At 42.7% G+C, this 13,977-nt stretch overlaps 1 protein-coding gene across 1 annotated transcript; it reads left to right on the forward strand.

Annotated features, from left to right (window-relative positions):
* Positions 1-7,376: 7,376 nt before the first annotated feature.
* Positions 7,377-9,115, forward strand: LOC139202383 (diencephalon/mesencephalon homeobox protein 1-B-like). The gene is made up of 4 exons (XM_070831842.1): positions 7,377-7,530; positions 7,731-7,909; positions 8,119-8,563; positions 8,697-9,115. Exons 1-4 carry the CDS (start codon positions 7,377-7,379, stop codon positions 9,113-9,115), a joined length of 1,197 nt encoding a protein of 398 aa, XP_070687943.1.
* The last annotated feature ends 4,862 nt before the right edge of the window (positions 9,116-13,977 follow it).

Below are 13,977 nucleotides of genomic sequence, written 5' to 3' on the forward strand. Positions count from 1 at the left end.
ACAATTTCTTTCTATCCTCTTGTTTCTCTCCTTTTGTTTAGATAAAGCGAGGGATTAGGAAAGATTTGCCCCCATAAAGTAGTGGTTTGATGGGCTTTTATCCCACCATGTTGCTAAAGCTGTGTAGCCCCTGGATTAGGCACTGACAATAGGAACCCTTGTGCTGGGCCGCAGCCTGAGGGGCACAACCAAAGACCGGCTCTGAGAAAGAGGGAGGAAACAAACCTGCCAACCTCGATATGTCAAGTCTGCCAGAGAAACCGTTCAGAGGAGCAGCCCTGGCTGCAGCATGGTCCTCTGTGTCTACAGGAGCACACAAGGATAAACAATAGTGAAAGTGAACAACTTGTGGCCAGCCTCACATATAGCAAATGACTGTGTCTGTTTCCTGATTATTATATTCTTTGAACACCTACTTTTACCAAAGTGCTAAATTTGAAAAGTTTTAAAGAGGAATGACACCGACCGTATACATCAAAGTCTGTTTGGACATCTTGGGGAGTACTCCTGCATAAGTAGAAAAAAGTTGCATAAAACATTTTGTGTCTCCAGAAGCAGCTGCGTGAAGTCTGATAAATATCCTCAAGTGATGTCACTTGAGTCGATGTCGGTTGAGGCTGAAGACAACAAGTTTGCAAATGAAAACAAGTTAGAAAGAAGTGAGCTTACCAGACTTCTGCAGCGCACTCCTCATCTCTGATCGAGGTCTCCAGGCTTCATCAGCCATTGTGGGTAAAGTAATTACCAGGTTTTGACAAGGAGGAAGAATGTTTGGAATAAAAACAAATGTTATTTCTGGTTCTGCTGCATCAAGCTCAATGCTGAATCTGTGGGGTACTCTTTTAAAGCTGCAATAATCAATATATTCATACCAATAAATTTGATTACTATGCGTATAATTGGAAAAGGGCTGACTGTAATGACAAGAGAATTTTCACCTGACTTTGAAGTTCCCCCAACTACGCAGACTGTTAGAGCATCTTTCAGCTCGTCGTTTTGGTTTTCCTTCCTGCAGCTTATCTGATCTGGTTCACTCTCACTGGAACATAATGGAGCATTTAGAGCCATGTGTTTACCGTAGATGTTGGTGGAGACCAAACCAGAGCAAAAAGGAGAGCAAATATTGGACTTGTGTTTGCAAGGTGGCCAGACTCAAAATAAATGCTAATGTTGTTTCAAGTCTGCTGGATGTGTAAATTGGCAAGTGTTTGCTATCATGTTCAACGTTAACAACTTCATAATGTCAGTTTTGTGTTTACAGTTAGTTCTGTTATACTGTAGTTATATTGTTGCTCCCATTAGACCAAAAAATAGTTAATGCCTCTTTAATAATGCTACTCATTTGTTATAATGTTTTATTGATTGAATTTTGTCTGAATTTTAGCGGTTTTAATGACTTAAAGGTGTAACTTTACATTGGTTTCTTGACTTATTGGATCTCCATAACTTAAAAGTCTGTTGTGTATCCATTAAAGGTCCGTCGTGATAGTAAATCGACTTCCTTTGGTTACAGAGAATACTTGTAACTTTGGTGATAATGGATTAAAAAAGATGTCGACCATAAGAATGTGAGATTGAGAGAGGGGTGCACAATTAGTGCATAAGAGACTGTGTGATCTTGTCCTTTGACACGATGGTTACTCATATCTGAGTACAGGAAGTAGAGGCCGTGGAGATGTGTCCATTTAAATCAGGTTTCCAACACATATGGGGAAAGTCTTAAAGGTGAATGTGCTGCTAATACACAGCCGGAGGACTGCTAATGGCAAGTTGCTTTGTTACTCCAGTCACACAAGTCCCAAGGAAGCAGTCAATTCTACACCATACATCAAAATGATTAATTTCACCCAAATGAGCACAAGCTAACCTTGAATAAGAGCATGTGCAGGCCACAGCAGCTGGATTGCAACCTAATATATTCATGAAGTTAAAGAAACCCTAATGATAAAAGTTAATGGGCTCTGAAGGCTGAAGGCATCAACTTTCTCCTCGATTTGATGTACAATGCCACTTGGAAATACAGGGAGCCATTCGAGGGGTAAAATTACAAACGTTCATGCGTTATAAACCTGATTAAAAACCGAACATGATTTATAAATCGCTGCAGCTTCGTCGGCTGAGCTTTGATTCAAGCTGCCAAAGTCCTGATGCAGGGATAAAGTTTTGATACTCAGAAAGCAGGCGGAAGGATGATTGAGAGCAAAGACGATAACTCAGATCTGAGGAGAGGCTTTAACATGATAAAGCTTGAATGCAGCCAAAGTGCAGAGAACAATGAGTGCGCCGATGAAATCCATGGAAATCTGAGATGAATTAGGGGTTTAGAAAGTTAGCCTGGAGCGAACGGTGCCGAGATCCTTAAGGTGATCAGTTTTAGAGGAGTGTGAAAACGATAAATAAAGAGATGGGTAAACTATTAGGCCTCAAAACCACCAACCCTGCTCTGCAAACTACAACATCAGGAACTGCTGTTTAAGTCTTTTAAAGTCAAAAGAACTGCAACAATTAGTTGATTAATTGATTGACAGAAAATTCACAAGATACTATATTGATAATATGCAAAAATATGATCATTGCAGCTGCATAAATGTGATGATTTGCTGCCTTTCTCTGTTTTACATCATTTCAAATTGATTATCTTTGGGGTTTGGACTGTTGGTCTGACATAAAAAGACATTTGTTCACATCACCTTGAGCTTCAGGAAATTTTGGTGGATAATTTCCTACAGACCAAATCATTAATAGAGAAGATATTAGGCAGCTTACATACTTATGGAAGTGTTAGCTGCTGCCTAATCAAAATTTAGATGTAATACTCCAACACAATGCAGAATCCAATCATAGTTCAAACTTTTGTCCAGATAAATGAAACACGTGATTTTTCCTTCTTTACTGTTTTGGTCTTCAGAAAAATATGTCATTATTTTTCCTAATATTAATTTGTAGTGTCTCATACAGCAGAGGTGTAGATTTAGAAGGTGACTTTGCAGAACATGACTTTATCAACATGTGAGATGATAAAATGGGCAGTCTCAACCAATAATTCAGAATACTTTTAGAAAACTGCAGACTTTTCATTATAACTCTAAGGATCCTCCTGATGCATGTGAGTTCAGTAAGTCGTAGTTCTGAAAATCTATATGTAAATACGCCCACTGTTATAAATGAATAAAGCTGTGTAAAATGATTCAGTGTGAGTTTACTGTCCTCTCCATCCCTGCATGCTCAGGAGGGGCTGCTGCTCCACCGGCCTAATGTCACTCTAATAGCGGGCCCTCTTGACACTTGCATTAAAGCCCTCAGCCATGCTGGACATTAGCCCACATTAAGGCCCGTAAAAAAGCTGATTTGAGGAAGAGCAGCTGAGAGGAATTCCTTCTCGCTTTAATTGCTTTAGAAACGGTTCCCACAAAGAGACACTGGCCAGATTTACCTCCAGTTTAAGTTCTTATTTCCATCGGTTCACAAGTTAATCCGATTTTTTTCTCTCCTCTAGGCCCAAATGCTCTTCAGCTACACTGACAAAAAAAAAAAAGAAAACATAAGGTCGTCATTAAAATCAAATATTTTAAAAAATATTATCATCATCATCACCGTTAATATAGATGGTTATAATTCGCTAAAACCATCTATTTTACGCACTGATAGCCACTTGTTGCATGAACACGTCCACGAAACTCATTCGTTTAATTTTGTTCTATTGTTTGTATTTTCTCAATTGTAAAAGAAAATGAAAAAACAATTTAAAAAGAAGAGTGAGTGCAATACTTGGACGCTGTAAAGTGAAGGTTGTGTGATGAACCTGCAGGAGTGTCACATTTTCTTCTCACGCGGGCTGTTGTCAGGAGGCTAAAGTTCTGCAAATGAATGTGGCCAAAGATCAAATTGAGTTTAGGATTTTAAACCCACCCCTCCTCCCCTCACCCACCCACCCACCCAGCCAGCACCCCAACTTCCTCTTTCTCTCTCACTCTCTCGGAGAAAATTCAACAAAATATGCAAGCTTTACATTAAAAGGCTACTTTTCGCTGCCCTTAATTCCAGCCTAAACGGTTTTTCTTCGGGAGAAGAAATCTTTTCTAAAAACCTTGAAGAAGAGAGGGGCATTATTGTTTTAATCCTCTTACCAGCAGTCATTTTAAGACATTTTTTTGGAGGGTGAAATGGCGTCTTGTCTACCCAATCCTAACCTAAATCCCTCGGGGCCGGGGAGCTGCTGGAGGCAGCAGTGGAGCCCAGCCTGCATCTCTCCATCTCAGCTGCATTCCCACCAAACATGCAGTCACACCGAGGCAGGAGGAAAATAAATTTAAAGCACGGTATTAACCTGTAAGTCACCGTGCACAAGTCACTGCAAAAGAGCCGCACAGGCCACTGCTCATTATTTGCATATCATTTAATTAAGACCTGTGTTATAGACCCTTTTTTTTTTTTTTTTGCTGAATTTAAGCATTTAATGAGCTGGAGTCTCCTTTTAAAAAGCTCATAATTATTGAAGACACTATGATTTCTTCAGGCACATACTCACTTTGAGGAGAACTCTTCAGATTTATGTTTGACATGGTTGTTTGGGCCGAAAAGCAAACCAAAAAGACAATACAAGCCTTAACCTAACCTACAGCCATTTAATAATACTGTGAATGAGGGAAAAGAGCAATGTTCAATTCTACGTATAGATATGTACTAATATAATAAGTATAAATCAATCTCTCTCTCTCTCTGATGCATTAAAGTATCAATATAAATATCAAATATCAACTATAATTGAAACTAGTACTTAATTAGAATACGTTAAAATGCATGGCAGTCATGTTTTAAAGTATTAGGAGAATTTGCTTTGTAGGTGCTTTGAACGCACACACACACACACACATATATATATATATATATATATTCTTCTTTTTTTCCCCTTGCAAAACAACAACTGTGGCAGCAGACAGAAAAGTGGGCATCTCGGCTGCATAAAAGTCATGCATGAAGCGAGGGAGGGGGGGGGCTGAGGAGGAGAGCGACGTGATTGGCGCAGAGAAGGAGCGTGTGAGCGGCCCGGTGCCCCCTCCCGGAGCGCTTTAAAGGCCGATAGATGGCAGCTCAGCATCCTCCCACATCCACAGAGGGGCGAGCCGGAGGACGGAGCGGAGTCGCTGGGATATTCTCAGGATATCAACGTGAATGAGTTAAAAAAAAAAAAAAAAAAAGAAAGAAAAGAAAAGTACGTGAGAAAATGAGCAGCCGCCTGCGGATTTTAGAGGAGATTTAAAAGGAAAATATTCGGCTGATCGTGGAGATATTTCGCCTCAGACACACAGAAGAGAAGAGAGGTAAGTTGGAGACGAAGCTGGACTGTTTGTGATGATCGCAGTCCGAAGTTGTGTTATTTCATAGCTGTAAATCTCCTTCATGAGAGTTTTACTTGCATTTTTTGTTTGTTTGTTATCGCGGAGTTTTGTTGTCGTCAAACCACCCGGAGGTCCCCAACAAACCAGAGATACAGCAGCTGGTCTGTTTGTCGAAGTTAATCGATTAAAAGTGATGTGTATTTTCCATCAGTTTCAATAACAGTGACAGTTATAAGGCTGTAAATTACATAGTTTGGTGATAAACCCTTATTCTTATTTGGGAACACTTGAACGCCGTTTAATAAGATTTTAAGGAGGTTGTTGATGTTAAACATTACAGGTTGTTAATTGACTGTAGATTAATTATCCCCGTGTGTCACTGAATAGACGCCATGCGCGCAGAGCTCCGGCCCCGAGGCAACCTTTAGTAAAAGCTGTATAACTCACAAATCCACGGCAATTAGCATAATTAGGCTTAAATCAGAGCCCGAGGCTACGTGACATTGTCCTGAAAGAAGAGCGTTATGTTGAATTTTTAAGCTGTAGATTAAAAAAAATCGAACAGATTACATGAATCCAGCCAGAGGCTGATTTAGTAAAATAATGCCATGAAATAGTCACATTAAAAATGTTATTGCATTAGTCACACGTTGTGATCACACACACACACTGGCCCCTGTTCCATGTGTCAGGCCTGATGATAAATTAATAGCTTTGTATAGTTGGAACCTATTTGCACCCACATTAGACAGGAGCCCAACTGGGGATCCTGTGCTGGAGGCCTGTCACACATCCCGTCAGCCTCCGGGCGTCTGAAACTGACCTGGGACCCGCCACAGATTGAAATAAACGGCCCCCCCACTGGAGCCAAACTCTCAGGGAGCAAAGTAAATATTTTTCTGGCACCTGCTGTCAGTCCGTTTCTCAAAAGAAACGTTTCCAATTAAAAACTCTGAACTGACAGAAAAATGGGGTTTTATTGGAGAAGGTGAACTGAGACAGAAAAAAGTCTGAATATATTTCACTGGTTTGTTTCGCTTTGTGTGGACGGGATGAATATCAGCACCTTTTTTTTAAAACCTTCATTATTATTATTATTATTATTATTATTAACAATAATAATAATAGTAGTAGTGTATTTAGTATTATACAGGTAGAAACTTTTTGTTCTTCACAGTAGTGGACCACTATGACCAAAGAGTTTTATTAGCACAGGTTTCATGTTTTTAATATGGGAATGTTAAAAAAAAAAAAAAAGGGAAAAAAACGGTCTACAATAAATTGCCATAATACAAAAAAGTAGGTATAATAGAAAAATATGAGATGAATTATTATAAAATATTCTTTATTCTATCTGTTGTGGTAGACCTATGCTACATTTTATTTGAGTGCATAAAGTGCAAAATATATAGATGTTTTTCTTGGAACTGACAAATTATTTGAATCAGCTGCATTTTCTGTTCGCCTCTGGTCTTAATCATTAAACAAAATCTGCTGAAAAACTATTCAGGGTTCCGCCGCAGATTCATAAAACATATAATTTGTAACTATAAAGTTAAATGGCAACTACAACGCGTGCTGTAGCTCACATTAAACATGTCAGACAATGATCTTTTTTTTTTTTTTCAAAAACAATTTTATTTTCTAAGCGGTTTGAATGCCGATGCTATGGGTAAGGTCTCCGAGGGAAGAAACAATGTCCTTAAGAAAATCAGTTTCGTTTTTCTTAAATATTATCTTACTGGATCCAACAACACACACACACCCTGTCCGCTAAATTTATTTGAAATAATTATGTCTCTCTTTATTATCTACTTAGTTATTCTCAGATAAAAATGAAGGACTCGTTTCTCCTGAGCAGCGCAGTCTTACAAGCTTGCATTTCACCTGTTGCCATTTCAATTAGTAAGGCTACATAAAGGCTATAATAAAAAGCAGTGAAGTTTTTAATGGAGTGAAAACAGACTGATGTGTTTAGTGAGGAGGCCCGACGCTCACAGCAGCCTGTCCTCCTCTCTGCAGATAAACTCGTCAGCCATGCAGCACTACGGGGTGAACGGCTACTCTCTGCACGCCATGAATTCACTGAGCGCCATGTACAACCTCCACCAGCAGGCGGCGCAACAGGCCCAGCACGCACCTGACTACAGGCCCTCAGTGCATGCCCTCACTCTGGCAGAGAGACTGGCTGGTAAGAAGCAGTTGCTCATTTTTCACCTTCATCCAGCGTCATTCCAGATCTCCATCATTTACCAACTAGAATTTATCATTTCAGCTGCACATCAGCACAAACTCAATGTGTATTGATCTCTGGGTGCTTCAAGGCCCTTTGACTCATCTTTCAATTAAACTGGTCCTGTTCATTGTTTCTCAACGGCTGCACATTTCAAGACATTATCCTTGAGGCCCGGTATGGCTCCCAGCACCGAAAGCAGCGCCGCAGCAGGACAGCGTTCACCGCCCAGCAGCTGGAGGCCCTGGAGAAAACTTTCCAGAAGACCCACTACCCCGATGTGGTAATGCGTGAACGTCTGGCCATGTGCACCAACCTGCCTGAGGCACGCGTCCAGGTAAAAAAAAAACCCAGAATGCACTCGTTCTCCAGCTGCAATTAAGAGATGCTCGTCTTAAGGGCTCAACAGTGATGTTACAGTCAGTCTTGTGCCCTTAAAAGTGATGATGGGCAGGCAGCCATGTGCTGTGGCTTAGATTTGTCAACTGTTAAGTTACATTTAGTCCCTGACCCAATCACTGATTTGTGTATCCATCCACCTTCCAGGTCTGGTTCAAGAACCGTCGGGCCAAGTTTCGTAAGAAGCAGCGCAGCCTACAGAAGGAGCAGCTCCAGAAACAGAAGGAGGCGTCCGGAGCTGCGGAGGGCTCCTCAGAGGACTCCAAGACTGAGCTCAGCACCACCAGCACCGCTACCACCCTGCTTCCTGAGGCCCGCACTCCTCCCCCTCCCTCCTCCTCTTCCTCCTGTCACTCAGAGACAGAGAGGCTGGCAGCCGCACAGCCCCAGCCTGGAGAGATGAGCGTGGAAGTCAACGTCACCTCCCCTGAGCCATCGGACAGCGAGTCAGCAGCAGAAGATAATGCTGACAGAGAGGACGAAGAAATGAGAGGGGAGACGAGGGTGAAGATCAGGGAGGAGACGCAAGGGGAGGGGGGAGCGCCGCTGGGGAGCAGCTCCCCATCCTGCAAACAGCTGAGCCCCACATCAGGTAAAAATATCACTGTCTGATGAGTGCAGCTCCTTCTTTTATATTCCTCTTACTGTATGTTACATTTAAGAATAGAAAAGATCGGTCAGTGTGTGGAAACATGCTTAAGTCCTTCTCTCCTCCTGTCTCTCAGACTCTCCCCTCAGCTCCCCCGCCTTGCCGTCCTCCAGCAGTGCGACCAGCGGTTTGGCACAAAGCAACTCCTACGCTTCGTCTCCTCTCAGCCTCTTCCGGCTGCAGGAGCAGTTCCGGCAGCACATGGCCGCCACCAACAACATGGTGCACTACCCATCCTTTGACATGAGCTCACCGTCCTCTCTGCCCTACTTGGGCATGAACGTCAACATGCCGTCCCCGCTGAGCTCGCTGCCCTGCCAGTCCTACTACCAGACCCTGTCGCAGGCCCAGCAGGTGTGGAACAGCCCGCTGCTGCAAGCAGCGCCAGGCAGCCTCCCCGGAAGCCTCAACAGCAAGACCACCAGCATTGAGAACCTCCGTCTGAGGGCCAAGCAGCATGCAGCCTCTCTGGGATTGGACACGCTCCCCAACTGAAGCTCGGGCTGCTCAAGTTGCGCGTTCGACCTCTAGTCACGGCTGTACCGATGAATTATGGACCCTGTATACAGGAGGTGACTCTGGGCCCCCCCCTGCACTTTCCTCTTGACCTCTCATCACTGTCAGCTACTACGTACATCAAACTCGTTAGAAATATCTCAGATTTAAATATAAGCTTTTTTGGCTCCCACCCAGTTCCAAAAGTGCGCTCATTTCCTGAAATTTAACTGAACAACTGGTGAGAATGTTTTGTTTGCAGTTTTCTAGATTACAAATGACTTCAAAACCAGAGCCAACAGTAGAAAATACTCAATTTTAAGGCACACATGAAGCGGACAAAATGTGTTTTAAAGCGGGGCACTTCAGACGCCCTCTCTCCCCTCTTTGGTGCCCTGGGTTGCCAACACATCTGCTCCCCTTCGCCTCATCGCCATCTCATGGGCATGCGGCTCACCACGGGGAGCACACCAGAACATGAAGAGCATCTCTGCTGGACAGACTTAACAGAAAATAAGATTATAACAAGAATTCAGTGGACTTAATGAAAAAGAATCCCACCTGGACTGCAGTTGTGACCGAGCAGTGCTTTTTGCCTGTGGATCTTTGCGTGTATTCATCTCTTCCTGGTCAACAGCATAAGCCAACTCTACTAAAGCCCGCTGCTCACTCTGATTTCAGCCTCCTCTGTGAAGTCAGGGCAGAAAGCCTCATTCCAGGACAGATATAAGATATTGAATAATTCCATAATTCAACCCCCTGAATGTGAACTATGCATGCATGCACCCCCGTGAAGCATGGCTTACAGCCGCAAAACACAGAATGAAGTCACATCAGATCCGATATCAGAAATAAAGCTCAGATCACTCAATATTATCCACCATTCAACTGTATTTTTTTTATTTTTTGTAGATGAAACATGACTGTCCTTGATTAAAGCTACAGCACTCAGCTCAGTCTGCAAGAATCCAGTGAGCGTTGTAAATATCCCTCAGTGTTCGCCTGGCTGCAGAGTGACTCCGTGTCTCCTTTTTTGTGAAGGATTTGAGAGGAAACGTTCAATTTATTTTTTTCAATTTAAGCAAAGGACCTACAGCAGAGATGAAATAAGGGGAGGATCTGCGGAGGAGGCACAGTGAAAAACAAATACAAACCCAGCCAACATTTTTGTTCACGCGGGTGCCCGACTTAACTCAATCGAGTCACAGGCTTCAGCAGAAAGATGCACAGGCCCATTCTCTATGTATTATATCACTGTAGATTCAAGACATGTATTTCTCAATTGTTTAAAATGTGAGTAATTTATCTGTTTATTGCAAGGGAATAAATCACACATAAGAATGACTCATGTTGTCAGTGTCGTCGGTTGGAAATATATTGACTCACATTGTCTCATTTACTCAAAGCAAAGAGGGAGCTAAGATAAGACCGAGCACGAGGCAGCCTTTCTTGTATAAAATTCCTAAATTTAGCTATTTGTGGTTCAATTGAGGAAATAGAGACATTCATAGAAATAAAAAAAATCTTAATGGCAAGTTTTTGTATTTTCAGCTTTTTTTTTTTTGTGGGTTTCTGAATGTGTGCCTCTGGGTCTTGAACCAGGAATTATCACATAGGAGGACATCATGCAACATACACACAAACACACATTTTTTCGAAGTTTCTCAAGTGAGAGGAAGTTGGCAACAGGAGGGATTAGTTTAGGGTGTGCCGAATCCAGCTCCTCTCCCGACAGGCTGACAGAAAACTGAATCTTAGTTTTGATTTCAGCGCACATTACCTTCAACCCTTTCTAGTAAAAAATTAAGTTTGTTTAATATGCTCCCCTGGAGACACCTTGATGAACCGTAAATAATTTAGACACAGGGGGTCTACTATCCACCATGGTGGGGTTTACACACCACACACAGGAGAACCTGCCACTTGTTCACCCAGTGCAGGATAACTAATCCTAAATGAAATGACTGAAGCACAGTGTCAGGCTCTAAAGAGTCTCCAATCCACCACCCACCCACCTACCCTTCACTCTCTTTCCCTCTCTCTCAGCTCCCCTCTTCCCCCACCCTGTCAGCCGGGGTTTGGCTGCACCGAAACAGAATGCTTTGCCATAAGAAGATTACCTTTGGTTGGGATATCGATGGATTAAGTAAGAATAGAATGAGATAAAATAGGACTGAAAGGGTTCCTGGAGTCAGCAAAGTTCAGACACCTGTTTTTGCCTGGTCTTTTCCCGCTTCCTCGCTCAATGACTGTAAAGATTATATCACTGTCTAAGTGGAGAAAGGGAGGTGAGAGGGCTGGGTGGTTTAGGATGGGGCAGGTTACACTGCATAGATATAATGTGCGATCTGCAAAGACAATTCTTACAAACGACCATGGGCTTCTTTTGAGGGATACTCTTTGAATATGTGGTCAATTTGTCATGAATGTCTCGGTTTTGTGTGTTTGTGAAGATCATATGGGCGTAAGTTAATGGGAATATTGTGTTTGTGTGTGTGTGTGTGTGTGTGTGTGTGTGTGTGTGAGTGTGTCTATGGCAGCTAAGCCGCTGAAGGTTTCCAGGAGCTCTTTGATGTGTATCTGGGCAATGCGCTATTAGAGGGATTTTCCTAGTTGACAGCTCAGAGAATGTGTGGAGGAATTGCGATGCCAGCGGGCTAAAAGAATGCTGGAAACAGGATTAGGATCATATTCTGGCAGCTCCTGTCACTTCATCAATGGGCTAAGGTTTCCTCAGTGACAGCCCTCCTTCTCTGCCCGGCTAAAACCTTTAGTGGGACCATAAAAGGGGTGAGAGAGGGGAAAAAACAATGATTGAATGGTGTGCTATGATTTCTGTGCCGGGTTTGCTGCGAGGGCTTTGTGTTGGGAGGTCTGAGGGGGACGGCATTGATTTGGAGGGAGGGGTAGGTTGTGGGGATGAGAAAAAAGGGGGCTTTTGGGGGGTAGGAGGGGAGGGGTTGACTGTGGTCTTTCTTAGAAGTTTTACACCCAAATCCCCATAGCAGTGCATGTGGAGTGGTTTTACACTGATGGTAGTGGACAGGGACAGCAGCTTGGTGTCCCCTGGGGGACGACAGCAGCAGGAGCAGCAGGTAGGGAGGGAAAACAATGTTTCCTGAATGTTCAGGATCCAGGTGTTGACTGGGCACGCCCGGCCTGTCTTTCACCTTGAGATGGTAGATGCTTGTAGGTTAATGTGAGGATTTAATGGTGGCTATCCATTGTGATGAGTTCCTTTTAGTTCAATAGAAGGATTTTGGGGATATTTTATATTTTTTCATTGTCAACAAATCCCATTAAAAGACCAAAACAATAATGAATTGATACTGATGACAAGAATTGTGTGTGTAGCCAAAGCCTGCTGTAGCTTATTCCAGTACATTGTTGTCCAAAAACCATTCAAACAAAACACATCAATTATCCAAACCACTGCAGTGGATGGCACGGTCTTTGATTATGATGAACATGAGCACTGTAGTTTATTTTGAGTCAATCGCATAATACAGTACAGCACCCTGCAGCTGTGAATACTCACTAAAGCACCAAATGTGTATTCACCTGGGGCTGAAAATAGTTCAAACAAATGCAACATTTCCTCCTGTTAGAGCAGCATTTACTAAAAATGTAGTGCCCAGCTGTTTTAGGAAATTGCTATGCCTTTTTTGTTTATAAATCAAACGATATATTTCTGATCTGTTTTAAAGTTTTATGTCTTCAATGGAACAAATGGTCTTGGGAGCCAGTGTTACAGATGGACTAATACAGACTAATATATTGCTGGTTTTTGTATTTTCACAGGGTTTGTTGACAATATCAAATGTCTATAATGTTCCCAGCCTTGTACTTTAAACAAAATTCATCATCTCAAGCAAAAAAGATGCTTTGTACCACATTTAGCAGCAAGCTATTTTCCACGGCTCTAAGCAGTAAATACAACAACTACCTCACAAAAATACAGCATTTCACAACGTCACATGAGCGCGTGTGCACTTCAGAAATGACAAATGTTGAATGAAAGACAAACAAGCCACAAGACATACAAGCACACGTGGTTGTCAGACACAGTGCATATGAAATATGATATTCAATACGTTAAAACATTTGTGTTTTCGAACATGCGATAAGTACTAAATGCAATTAGTAATGCAATCAAGATGCGACTTTAATCACCATCTGTATGGTAAAGCAGACGTGATCTTTCTCTCCACAGCTGCAGCCTCTTTCTACATATCACTCGCATGTTCAGGTGAGTCATTTATGCTCTAAGCTGAATATTTTGAGAAGATTTGCACCTTCTCTTGTTGGGCCTGAGGTTGTGTTGCAGAATAGTTCTTGACTGGGCTTATAGGGTGGTCTCTCCCATGCATCTGGGACCAGCTGCCTCTGTGCTGCCACCAAAACCCCTTCCCCCAAGAGTGAAACTCCACACTTTGCTCACACATGTGAAACAATACTTTCACAATACCACAGGAGTTTGATTGTTGGCGACAAGTTATATAATGCCAGGAATTACAGACTAGCATGCAAATGCTAAATCCTCCTCTCTTTCTCCTGAGAAGTGGATGAGACGGACTATATCTGCAGGCTTCACTCTGGCTCCCCAGCTTTGTGCTGCAGAGACGCTCTCCTTTCTCCCCCTGACTTGGGTGATAATCCTGACACGCACTGTCTGCATTTTTTACTGTACGTGTTTAAGCGCATTTGCAGAGCATTTATCTCTCCAATGTAAACCAATTTGGCTATAAGGGCCTTGGGCCAAGCAAGGCGCTGGAGGGAAGAAAGGAAAACTCAAACCTAGCAGATGTGCAGAGAGGGGAGGATGGAGGAGCTGGCGAGGACGCGGGGGTTGATGAACAACT

This window comes from Pempheris klunzingeri, chromosome 6, assembly GCF_042242105.1.
Source record: "Pempheris klunzingeri isolate RE-2024b chromosome 6, fPemKlu1.hap1, whole genome shotgun sequence".
In the NCBI taxonomy this organism is placed as follows: domain Eukaryota; kingdom Metazoa; phylum Chordata; class Actinopteri; order Acropomatiformes; family Pempheridae; genus Pempheris; species Pempheris klunzingeri.

What these genes read in the sequence shown, in the direction of transcription:
- LOC139202383 (XM_070831842.1), top strand. Translation starts at nt 7,377, where the DNA reads ATGCAGCACTACGGGGTGAACGGCTACTCTCTGCACGCCATGAATTCA. An exon ending in TCTGGCAGAGAGACTGGCTG is followed by an intron (nt 7,531 to 7,730) that starts GTAAGAAGCAGT and finishes GCACATTTCAAG; the next exon opens with ACATTATCCTTGAGGCCCGG. An exon ending in TGCCTGAGGCACGCGTCCAG is followed by an intron (nt 7,910 to 8,118) that starts GTAAAAAAAAAA and finishes TCCACCTTCCAG; the next exon opens with GTCTGGTTCAAGAACCGTCG.